Source organism: Pinus tabuliformis, chromosome 4_1, assembly GCF_031772625.1.
Source record: "Pinus tabuliformis cultivar Carrire ecotype Pingquan chromosome 4_1, CPIR1, whole genome shotgun sequence".
NCBI lineage: Eukaryota > Viridiplantae > Streptophyta > Pinopsida > Pinales > Pinaceae > Pinus > Pinus tabuliformis.
Window position 1 is genome coordinate 605,093,605 of NC_142303.1, and position 13,250 is coordinate 605,106,854.

Here is a 13,250-nt window from a genome sequence, read left to right on the forward strand (position 1 = left end):
TGAGCCAAGGTTGATTCAGTGTTTCAGTGTTGATTTAATTAAAGGGAAGGTTAATTCAGTGTTTTAGTGTTTCAATGTTGATTTAGTTGAAGGGAAGGTTGATTCAGTGTTTGCATCCGCTGCTGCTACCAATGATCTTTATGCTTCAGCTTGTTCAGATTTGGGTGAACTTACTCATTGTCTTGATCTCTCATTGTACTCTATATCTCTGTTGAACAATTGGTATCAAATAGAAAAAGAATCTGGTTGGGTTTTTCCCTGGTCATTGGACGGTGGACCTAAATTCTGTCTCATTTTGTTCTTCATTGTCTTCTATTGTTCATTTGGTTTATGTTCTATCTACAATTGCTTAGTTGATATTGCAGCAGAGAGAAGTTTTGTAATAAGTAATTGTTACAACATATAACATCATAATTGCAACATCTATATGTTGGGACAACTTGAACATTAGGAGGGCCGACTTGATCTTCTAGGAGCCAAAAATTCAAATTTGTAAATTCAAAATTCCCTTTTCTTGAAGCCGACATGAAGAACATGTCTTATATTTGTTATTACATATATTTGGAGAGATAAAAATATTAATTATGAAGACTGACCATAGCTACAAAAATCAGCAAGTTCCATACCCTTATACATGACAGACTCCAATGGAAATGCTGCAATTCCCCCAATTCTGAAATCCTAAAAACTGTTAAGTCTACTAGATTTTGAGTGGGATCTAAAAGTCTACTTTCTCTATATGAAATCCAATGAGTTGGAACCACTCTCAAACATCCTCAGTTAATTAATGATAATGTTAAAAATTTAAGTAAAACTTTTACTTTAAGAATTTAACATTACCATTAATTGCATAGCATTAGTAGGGAACTCATAATTTTTTCTTTTTTTTTAAGAAGTTGCATTCAAAGGGTCCTTGGTAGCATTGTATAAAACCGGCTGGTTCAATACAAAAACTAGCCAGTTCGGTACCAAACTGGCCTTTTCCAGTCCACGGCAGCAGTTCAGACCAGTTTTCCCTTGAAAACAGTTGGACTGGCCATTTCAGTGTAGTCTGGTCCAGTTCTTATAACACTGGTATAGATTCATAGAAACAGCTACTGAAAGGGAATTTAGTAGCTATCTATAGGATCTTGTAAGATGCTTCACCTTAAATTGCCAATGTTCCAAGAGTGAGCATTATAACTGGATAAGCATACTGTATTTGCATTATAATTTGGTTTGAGTAAGTAGATTAACATGGAAGCATGTGATAAAGGAATTTATTTAGATTTCTTGTAAATATGCTCTATATTTTGTTCTATATTCATGGAGGTTCAGTATCAGAGTTTGGACTGACTTATAATCTATTCTTCAGGAGGAGTTTGCCAATGAAGCGATACTGAGTTTTAAAGACAGACAGCCGGACCAGGAAATCCTGAAGAACTTTTGCAAGTTATTCCTCAAAAAGAAGTAATGGACATAACCAGTTATGTTTGCATTTCAATCTTTCACGAGTGAAGTTTTTATACTACATTTTAGGAAATCTTCACCGTAGGGCTGTTTAAGTACTTCAAGTCTACTTAATCTGCCATTCAGTATGTATTCAGAGACATTATCTTAGAGCTGTCTTAAGTCTTGTGTTTCTGATAGTTTTTCATCAACTACATGAATGATTGTTTGGGACATCGCTTGAGGTTGTGGCCCTTGAACTAACACCCGGAAAATATAGTGGCATAAGGGATGTTTTTCTTTGGCTGTTACTAGGATATTCTTTTGGGAAAAATAGCTTTGATAAAATAATTTTCTTAAATTAGTTCATTAGGTACATTAATAGCATGCATTATCTCTGATTTCAGCAATTTGTCCAAATTTAGTCATAACAAAAATTATACAGCAATTTATTAAAAATTAGCCATAACAAAAATTATAATCTTCTACCATATTGTACCTAACTAATAATCCTCTACAGTACTGTACTGAACTAATAGGCCATGCAAACCACTTCTACTGTATTGTACTTAACTAACAGCCATGGAAACCACCTGACATAAAATTTAATTTCTAGAAGTATTTTTTAGTTGTTGCGTCATATCCTTTATTCTTCTTCTGTGAAATACACCATGGCAAATAGAAAAAAATGTATCATCAAGCCTATCAGACTTTAACTAGCATTTTCATCTTTCTGGTGACAAAAGAAGATGGAGAAACAAGTTGTCGACTAATGTAATGCAACTAGATGACTTTTATATTTGTATTGTGGTTCAGAATTAGTTATGACAATCCAATTACCACTGGGAAGAATTGTTTAGAGACATAAGTCAAGTCAAAAAATGAACCATACAATAGTTTAAAAGGGTCTGAAAATTTCAGCGGCTCTCAACAATTGTTTTATCCAATAAACTAATGAATAATACTACTCTAGATAATAGATGGGCCATACAGGACATTGAAGTTGAGTGAACTAGGTGTCAAGTAAATGGAAAGGGCACTCAGCCTTCAAGACCATGATCCTTGATTAGTTGGTACTCAACTAGAGCCCGGCAGTTAAAGAGAGAGATTACTCAGAATTATAGAATGGTCGTCGAATTGTTTAACCTTTTGGGGATTGCAGAGGACCTAAGTTTTTTGGAAGTTTCTGAATTATCAATTATTTTTGTAATCCCTTTTCATTGGAAAGGACTCATCCGAGAAGACATGTGGATGGTCAAATAATATGGCAAAGAAATTTGGAACCTGATTAGGTTTGACAGGGTTTTCGTTATGAAAAGAAGATTTTGAGACACACTTGATGGGGATTCTTCTCCCTTTCACTTGGAGGAAACTAAAGCGTTTAGAGTAAAATTTACAACTCTTGTTTCGATTAGGATTGGAGGATTAGGAAGATTGCAGCCTCTCTGAGATTAGGGAGTATAGCGTTCAGAGTAGAATTGTTAGTTCAGGTTTAACAATAATTAGACATCTTCATAAGGATGCAAAATTTATTGAGATTCAGACTAGGACGGTTATGCCAGCACTCCTCACCTATGTAGGGAGGGTCAGTGTATATAATCATAGTTTTGTTCATTGATATGTACTATTAATGCATTTTTTTGGCAATGTGATTTAAGATGCAGTTTACCTGGGCCTAGAGTATGCCCTAAAACGGTTTTTACTTGGCTAAGAGCTCGTCTTCCTCGGACATAAGGAAACAGGTTAACAGCCCAAGACCCAGAGGCATTTGGCAGGAGTGAAAGCCTGCCCCCTTACGGACCACCAGTGGGTTATTCTAGGTGGCGTGGTTTTCCTTGATTAACGGTGATGAGTCAGCATGCATTCGCAGTTAGCAGCCAGAGATGGTTGTCCTTACTGTTGGTTTGACAACTGAGTTATGATAGGTTTTCCCACCTGTGAAAAAAAAGATGCAGTTTACCTTCTGCATTTTTTTATGATCTTTTTTTTCTTCCTACTATATATATAATGCAATATTTTTTTGCCATGATCAGTGTAATATATTCAAAGATTTATTTATTTATTTATTTATTTTAATCTTATCTTCAAGCTAAATGAAAATAATATTTTAATTATACATATTCATGTATTTTCTTATAGCTATTATAGGTTGTTTACATCATTTATATTTAATTCACATTTTCTTCTTTTCAAAGCCTTTTAGGTTTGGTATGAATTTTGAGGACATCAAAGTTAAAAGAAACAAAGAATACAAGCTAAATTTTATTGTGTTAAGTGTGATTTTATTTTTTATTTTTATTTATTTATCTCTTTAATTATAAATTGTTTTATTAGTATTTTTAGTATAATTTTAAATTTTTAATAAAAATTTTATTTAATTTTTAAAGAAAGATATTATAGTAAGTTTTCATTTGTCTTATTTTGTTATTAGGGAAATTAGAGGTAAAACCAAATTTGTTTTTAGTATCCAAACATAGTGCTTATGGCATTTCAGTGACAGTTAAAAAGCTATACTAGAGACCTAAACACCAAAGTTTATCAATTAGTTGACCAAAAAAAAAAACCTGATTGAGAAGACTAAAAAAACTAAATTGAACAAAACTCATCATTTAGATTTGGAACAATCTGAAGCATCCATAGGAATGGGCTCCTTGTTGCTACCAAGAGAGCATCTAGGGTTCAGTGGGAGGCTAAGATGATCACACCCAAGACACCTATCCAAACTCCTCATGTTGAGTTGCAATTCATCCAACATAAGAAGAATTTCCTCTTTGGCCTCAAAACTGTCAAGTAAGACTTGGCCAAGAAGGAGATTCAAATGCCAGTAGATGTCAATTGTATACATATATTGACTGTAGTGCCCTCTGGTATGCCCAATATCTGACCCCGGTTCGCTATTTCACTCAACATCTCTGTGTCTATGAAGAAACCTCATTCTCTGGCTATGTTGCACTCTACTTGGGAAATTTGTTCTTATATTGTCTACAAGATGTTTGGATAATAGCACTATGTGGAACTTTATGCATGTTGTTGTGCACAGGAGCCTCAAAGCTCACAAAAGTAGGCGACACCTCACTGATTCCTAGCATGTTTGTGAGGCCCCCCTTAGAAGATAAAGTTTCATGAAGTGGACTCCTAGAGGGAGATGTGGAGAGAGAAAACCAGCGAGGAAGGCAAGGGGAGAGCTAGGACCAAGAAGATGGAGGGGCTAAGGACAAGGATGTGGCTGGAGGGGGAGAAGACCAGGAAGTGAGACAAGAATTGAGCATGTTTCCCCTCAAGAGAAAAAGAATTGTAAATTGAGAGCCATTGCAGACAAATAATGTCGTCAGAGGAATAGGGAGAGAAAATCATGTCCCAAATGATGCATAGAGGAAAAAAGCATAAAATAAAGGAAACAACAGTAGAAAGAACAAATAAATTAGGAAGGGGATTCATTATTGAGTGAGGAAGCAAAAGAATGGAATATGATCCCATGGTGAATAATGATGCACTTCCCACAAGGCCTTGAAACCCAAAATTTACATCTCCCTTATGCAAAGGTTGACCTTTGTGCTACAAGAATCACCACGTCTTTGAATGATGAGGATGATGCATAGAAGGTCTGGACAATACTGGGCTTTCTGGTAGCTATAATATTTCAAGAGTGCACTACATTGAAGTGGAAAAATGTCATTTACTCCCTGGCATCAATCATGTACTTCGTGAGGTGAAAACCTGCATCATGGCTAGCCTAATGGTTATGGCCCTTTCGTGAAACCTTCATGAATGCATGTGGTAGATCACGGGGGTGGTGTGTGACCACACTCCCTACCTTGTGTGCTCAGTGGGATGACAACCATGTGCCTGCCCACATGTCCCTTCTCTAACACCCCATCTAGGGAAGAATGGTCTTTTAGGGCTAATCTAGAGCAATTTTGTTTGAGAGTCGAATTAGGGAGGGAAAACCAAGAAGAACTGAATAAGGATGTCTGAGATTTGCAACCTTCATTGGCCAAATGGTTTTCAATCTTGTTTAGTGATCATCTAAGATATAAAGGATTATTGGAATTACATAGAGCTCGCCTATGCTCTCTAGATCAATTTCCAAATTGCAACTTCTTGAAACTTTGATTGGTGCCAAACCATGGAGAATTGTGGCGATCATATTTATGATAATTTGTGAATTACCTTCAATTATAACTTTGGGGAAAAGTTGTCCCTGGGCTACCTAGAGGCTGAATGCAAGGGCTTTGAGTTCCACAATGTTATTACTAGTGTGTCCCATCAGGCCAAAGAAGAGAAAGAGTATCTTCCACTGATGGTCCCAATAGAGTCCTCCATAGTCGAGAATTCCTAGATTACCTTTAGATTCTCCATCGGAATGTAACTTGAAAAAACCCAAAGGGGGAGGTGTCTAGATCGCCAAGATGATGGGGGAAGGGTGCAGGGAGGTATAAAGATGAGGGGCAAGGGTCTAGTACTCAATTTCCATTCCTTGAGGACTTTTGCTTCCATGCCCTTGGCTTACGAGTACTATTTTAACTAATGATGGGAGATGATCATTTCACAAATAGTATCCTTGATTTGGACCTAGATAAGATCGTGATTGAGATACCTATTTTGAAAAATATTCGATTTCTTTCCTTCCATAGAGCCTATAGAATAAATCTAAGGAATATATTCCAAATTCTGTTGCAGAAGATTATTAAAGACCTGTTTTCTCCAATGCTCTATGGTGTGAGCGATGCTGCTCTCATTGCTATTTGAGTCAAACATGAGATCTTCCATGGCTTTCCAAATGGTGACAACATATGGACAACTGTTGAAAAGGTTTTCCAAGTCCTTTGAGGCTGATTGAAACAGATGCAATAGAGAAGGTCCCATGAAGCCTCTTTTGAGGGGTTGGTCCCTAAGTCAACTTTTTTTTTTGACAAGAAGCCATAAGAAGAAGGATATTTTCATTCAAATATTTTGTCTCCAAAATCCAGATAGAATACCAAATATCTTCTTTGGGGAGTTCAAGGAATCTAGCTTCTAGATTATATGCTTCCTTTATGGAGAAACTGCCACTTGATTTGTATCCACAACGAATCTCATGTAGGCTTTGAGAGATTGGGATAAGGTGCAATTGGAGATCTTGCCAAAAATATATCTATACCTACTCTTCTGGTCTTGGGCGCCAAGCTTCCTGAGATATCCACTTCCTACACTAGTGCTGAGAGTTGTCGTGGCCCAGTAGTTTGTTGTTGTGTGCTTATGATAATATTTCATGTTGATTTTTAGCTCCTCAATTTGCTCCAAACTATTAAATTTTGGCAGTTTTTTCCAAGAATTCCCCCCATAAAAGAGTTGATTGACCATCTTGGATTTCCCAAAGTAGTGTTGTTGAATCAGATGCAAGCCCTTTTTAGCAAGATTTCATATGGATGAACCAAATTGAGTTAAGGGCAATCTTATAAGTTGGTTAGAAGGAAAGTTGTTATATTTTCAATTCCATAATAGTTTCCATAGGGCCAATCCCCCCTTGAAGTCATCTCCACCATAATTTCACCCCCAAGACGATGCTCAAAATGTTTGGATCCCTCAAGCCAAGTCCCCCTTTAAGTTTATGACTGCATAGTTTATCTTGGGCTACTAAAACTCATTTCATTTATTTTTTTGATCCTCTCCACAAAAATACTTGTTGAATGTTTCTAATAGAATTGAGAATGAATTTAGGGTCCATCATAGCCAAGAGAAAATAAAATGGAAGGGCTTGAAGAACAAATTTTATAATAACAAGTCTTCCCACTATACTCAGAGAGTAGAAATTCCAACTTGCCAATTTGTTATTAAATTTATTTAACATTTCTGACCATATTTTGGATCATAAATAGCTATCCACTAGAGGGGCTTTGATATATTTAGTAGGGAGTTTACATCTTTGAAATCCCAACAATTTGGCTATATGCATATGAATTGCAAGAGGGGTATTAAGAAAGAAATTATTATATTTAGAATGATTTATACCATACCTAAGGCTCTTGAGAGGTCATCGATAGTTTTATGTAATTCTCAAGCTTCTTGAATCATTGGGACCCCCATGCACATAGTGTCATCGACAACTTTTTGTTGTAAGATGGGTTATCTTCACCATAGAATCTAATGACCTTCACTTTCTATCTTGACACTGCAAATTTAATGGCTCAACCTAAACCTTTAGCAGCTAGAATAAACAAGAATGGAGACATGGGATCTCCTTATTGAATACCATGTGAGGGCCAAAAGATTGTTTTAGGGGATAATTTAAAAGAATAGAGAAGAAAGTTAAAGAGATTAGTGCCTTGATCCAAATGATCGATTTGCCGTAAAACCAAATGTTGAATGAACCTTAAAGAGGTAAAACTAGTTAAGCTTATCCAAGGCTTTTGAGAGATCCTTCTTGAGCAACATCCTAGTATTTTTGGTACTTTTTAAAGACTATATGACTTCATGCACTACCATAATCCCATCCAGAATTTGACGACCTTCCACATATCCAAACTACTTTGGTGACACTAAGAGAGGGACGATAAGTTTTACTTTGTTGACTATAACTTTCATAATTACTTTGTAAGTCACGTTACATAAGGTTATTGGTATGAAACCCTCGAATCATCCACCCTTTCGTTTTTGGAATCTAAGGTGAGAAATGTAGCATCCAAAGTGGGAAGGATTGGTAGAGTGCCTTGATTCCTCAACAATTGGCTAAAGATCTTGACCCACAATTGGCCCCAACGCTATATTTTTTAGCATTGATTTAATCGCAAATTCAACCTCTTCCATAGTGATGCTTCTTAATAAGTCCTTGTTCTGTTCTTGGTAGACCAGGGGTGGAATATGTTGCATTGTGCAGTGAATCACTTCCTCCCTACTCAAGTTTGTATCTGATAATAAATCCTCATGTAAAAAAACTAACTTTGTTTCCATATCCTTGTGGTTGTGGAGTTTAATGCCTTCTAAGTTTTTTAGCGAGGCTATTCTATTATGATGTCAACGTTGAAGCATAGATTTATGAAATAAAGCCATGTTTTGTTCTCCTTCCTTGAGCCATTTTATTCTTGATTCTTTTTCTTCCATAGGATCTCCTCCTCTTTCCTTCTTTCTTCTAACAAGGACAACATATTTTCTTCCTCCTTGATTAGCTATTTTGATCTACCATATTGGATGGCTTCCTATTGTAAGAGGCTAATTTTTTCCTCTAGGTCTTGTTTCAATTCAAGGATATTGCCAAAATTGGTCTTCTTCCACTTTCTGAGTTGGAGTTTGATGTGTTTGAAGTTAGTACATAGTGTATCCTTCAATTCCTTCCACAACATACCACCATTCTTTGAATTTGTTTTGGAAGTTGAGGTGCAAAAGATAGAAGATTTCAAAGAAAAATGGACAGTTTTTGGGTTGGCCTTAATATCTAAATCAAGATTGATGGGCCAATGATCTAGTTTAGTGCAAGGAAGTATTTTTGCTTCCATGTAAATATCTTTTCCCACTAGATATTTAGAGATAAAAAATATATCCAACATGTTACCCACCAAAAGTGGGTGATGCCATAGGATAATTTTTCTCCTAAATTTGTCTTCAGTTGGTAGCCAACAACCCCTGATAGCCACCAGTGTAACCGATATATTATGCCATTTGATCTTCGCTCCCTGAGCCATTCATATATCCCCTCTTCCATCTATCAAGAGCGTATGTTTGTGTTGGAATTTCTAAGTCTAACCTGTTAGAAATTCTTCCTGTACTATCTGGTTTATTTCACCTACTTGTTTAATTACTTGACAAGTTATTTACCATGTAAATACTGAAAATAAACACAAGTACAGTATCAACATCTACAGATCATCAACTGAAAGGAAACAAGCACACAAGTGACACCGTTATTTTTGGACAAATGTCCCCGAAAAAACACAATGTGGGAAAACCGGTGCAGCAATTCAGAGGATTATATTATTATGCAGTTTATCTGAGTACAACTGGGTGCCTAAATTGGCTCACTCGACAGAGAAAAATACACGGCAACAATACCTCTATATTCGGAAATAGGTATTCAGAAAACCTATCCCACGAAACCCTCTCTGGCACAACTGAAGCTCAGCGCTAACTCTTCTGGCCACTACGTCAACCTCCTACGGACCTGCATTAGCCCCATGCCCTCTGCGTCAGCCTGCTGAGGCACTTCACAGCCTCTGGGAGCCTCTGCGTCACTCCCTCTACCCTCTGCGTGGATGACGCAGTCTCTTTGGGCTCTGTGCTACCTCTGTTGGGCTCTGCGTAGGCTGGACTCGCTGCTGCTCTCGCTCTTTCCGCTTTTGTGTTGGTCTCCCAGTATTGTCCCTGCCTCTCTGCCTCGTACTCACTGCCCCTCGCTGCTGATCACTAATTCAACTTTGCTTAGCAACCCCGCTCTAGAAAAATGAATGATTGATCACTTTAGTGTGTTCTCCAACTAACCCTCAAGCCTCTTCTTACACTTTTATCGTTGGTCCATCAACGACTGAGATTAAATCTCTAATCAACGGCTAAGATTAGATTTGGCTTGATCCATGAATTTTGGAACCTTCTAACACAGTTTTGTATTAATACCCATTAATATTTTATTTTTCCTAAGTTTAGACTTAGGAACTCCATTAAAAATATTAACTATTTTAATATCTCCCAAACCAGTTAGAATTTGCCCAAACCATTTCTGGGTCTTGGAGATCTCATGTGCTTTAGCCTCTCCACTAATTTTCATGGCTAGAGCACATCTGATGCTATCCCAAATCAACACTCCCTCTTAGCGAGGACTCTGCTCTAGTAATACTCCACACTGAGCATCACTATGATTATCCGGCACCGGTCCCTGTGCTGATGTTAGGCCTCCCCGCCCAACATCCTCTGCACTATTGCATCCTGTATTGTTGCCCATGGCCCTACCACTGCCACTGCTGCATCTGTACGACAACTCCCTCTGCATCCGTGATGTTGCTGGTTCGTCCTCACAACACTGCATCCCCTCTCATCATGTTGCTTCGTGCTACTGCACTGCAACTCAGTTATTGAGAAGTAAGTAACTGATCCACCCAACTTCTGACAACCTTGTCAGGCTAGAAACACTCCCGATGTTGAAGCTCTCTCTGCTACTAACACTTGCTCCCTCTACTAACCTCTGCATTGCTGCAACAACTCCCTGCATCTCACAACGCTGTGCACCTCTCTGTGTCATCCTGCACTGGTGCAACACTCCCGTGCCTTTTGCACTATTGCAGTTGTTGATTTGGGGTAGCATCAGATGTGCTCTAGCCATGAAAATTGGTGGATAGGCTAAAGCACATGAGACCTCCAAGACCCAGAAATAGTTTGGGCAGATTCTAACCGGTTTGGGAGATATTAAAATAAATAATATTTTTAATGGAGTTCCTAAGTCTAAACTTAGGAAAAATAAAATATTAACGGGGTATTAATATAAAACTGGTTAGAAGGGTCCAAAAGTCATGGATCAAGCCAAATCTAATCTTAGCCATTGATTAGAGATTTAATCTCGGCCGTTGATGGACCAACGAGAAAAGTATGAGAGGAGGCTTGAGGGTCAGTTGGACAACACACCAAGAGAGATCAAGAATTCTATTTTCTGGGGCAGGGTATGCTGAGGAAATCAAGTGAGTGATTTGAGTTGCAGTTGAGGGGTAGTGAATACATAGCGGAGAGGCAGTGCAGAGCTCAGTGAGGTTGACGCAGAGGCAGCTGGAGGCTACGCAAAGGTAGCTAGGAGTTGCGCAGAGCCAGAGAGGCCAGCGTGTGAGATGCTGAGGGTCAAGGGGCTGACACAAAGGCTCCAGAAGCTAACACAGAGGCTAGCAGAGTTGACGCAGGGCCTAGAGGTAGTGCTGGGAGGATTTCGTGGGAGAGACTGGGAGCTGGTGAGCAAGATAGGGTGACGCAGTCCCTATCAGAGTGATGCAGAGCAACAGAAGTTGTAATTGTAGTTGTGGGATCGTTCATCTACTGATTTATCAGCCGGAATATCTGTCTTCGAGTGAGAGGTACTACTGCCGAGGGCATTCTCTGTTGGGTGAGCCATTTCTGGCACCCTGGTTGTATTCTGAAAACTACATAATAATAAAACCCTCGCCATTTCTGGCACCCTGGTTGTATTATGAAAACTGCATAATAATAAAACCCTCGAAATTTCTGGCACCCTGGTTGTATTCTGAAAACTGCATAATAATAAAACCCTCTGAATAGTTGCATTTGTTTTCCCACATTGGGTTTTTCTAGGGACATTAGTCTAAAAATAACAGTGTCACTTGTGTGCTTGTTGACTTTTAGTTGATGTTGATATTGTATTTGTATTTATTTTCAGTATTTACATGGTAAATAACTTGTTAAGTAATTGAACAAGTAGGAAGAAATAAATCAGATAGTATAGGAAGAATTTTTAACGAGTTAAACTTAGAAATTCCAACATGGTATCAGAGTATGGTTGCAGATCACAAGATAATTGAAGGCATCAACGAGCAAAGCAATAGCAGCAGAAACAACTGTCCCGAGTGACAAAAGTTGAGTAGGAAGAAATAAATCAGATAGTATAGGAAGAAGTTTTAACGAGTTAAACTTAGAAATTCCAACATGGTATCAGAGTATGGTTGCAGATCACAAGATAATTGAAGGCATCAACTAGCAGAGCAATAGCAGCAGAAACAACTGTCCCGAGTGACAAAAGTTGTTCATAGTAGGAAGCAGCAAGGAAGGGGTGACGCAGAGGGCCTGCGTCATCAGTTCAAGCCAGAAGGAGGATCAGCGCAGAGGCAGAGAGGAGAAGACCTCACCTACGCAGTGCCCGGTCATCTTTCTCAATGAGGAAGGATCGACACTATGGCCAGGAGGTGCAGATTTTGCTAGTGCCGAGATTACGCAGAGACTAGAGGCTCAGACCTTCGGTTGCTGGGGCATAGGAGGTTGTGGGAAATTTGCGGAGCGAAGTTGGTGGGGTACTGTGGTCAGAACAATACCTAACAGGGTAGGACCAAGGTTGAGGGAGTTGCTGCCGAGGCGGATTTCTAGCCAAGGAATCTAGATCAGTGGTGGAGTTGCACAGACGATCAGAGTGGAGCGACTCGACATTGGCAGAGGGATTTCCAGAAGGGAAATTGAGACTCAGAGGGAGTCAAACCGAGAACTTACAGAAAGGAAGTAGAGAGACTCGGAGGAGTCGAAAGAAGAGTAGCGAGATGGCAGTGAATGGGCTAAGAGATCAGGATAGACTGGACGGAGATTCCAACTTCGTAGTCTGGAAGGCCAGGATCTTGTCCATTCTAGATAGATATCGCATCAAGGAATTCGCCTTGAAAATTATAGCGATTCCAGTTGACCCCGCTGAAAATGGGAAATACGAGGAGGCAATGGCCAGGGTGAAGTGTATCATCCTTGATGGGGTCAAGGATTATGTGGTGTCGCATGTTGCTGAAAAGGATACAACAAATGAGATGTGGGAGGCCCTAAAGAAATTGTACTAGCATACTTCCATGCAGAGGAAGATGATACTTGAAAATCAGTTGCGGTCATACCAAATGCAGAAGGGAGAGCGAGCAAATAGATGTCTTCCTTGGTCGACTGAAGGAGATCCGTGACCAGCTAACTTCCATAGGGGCCACACCAGATCAAGAATTGATGGTGAGGACTTCATTGATGGCAGTTTCAGAGGATTGGGAGGTATTTTTCTAGAGCATACTGGGCAGGACGATCCTCCGGATTGGTAGGAACTGTGGGCAACTCTTCGTCAAGAAGAGATCAGACGGGTGACCAAGGTAGGGAATAACAACAAAGGGGTCAGAATCAAAAAG

General features: G+C 38.9%; 1 protein-coding gene across 1 annotated transcript in view; it reads left to right on the forward strand.

The window, feature by feature from the left end:
* Positions 1-1,789, forward strand: part of LOC149177456 (gamma-glutamyl peptidase 5-like) — a 396,345-nt gene extending 394,556 nt beyond the window's left edge. Inside the window, exon 5 of the mRNA XM_089423412.1 lies at positions 1,355-1,789. Coding sequence (XP_089279538.1) covers positions 1,355-1,453 — 99 coding nt within the window. The 3' untranslated portion in view covers positions 1,454-1,789. The remainder of the gene's footprint in view (positions 1-1,354) is intronic.
* Positions 1,790-13,250: the final 11,461 nt, after the last annotated feature.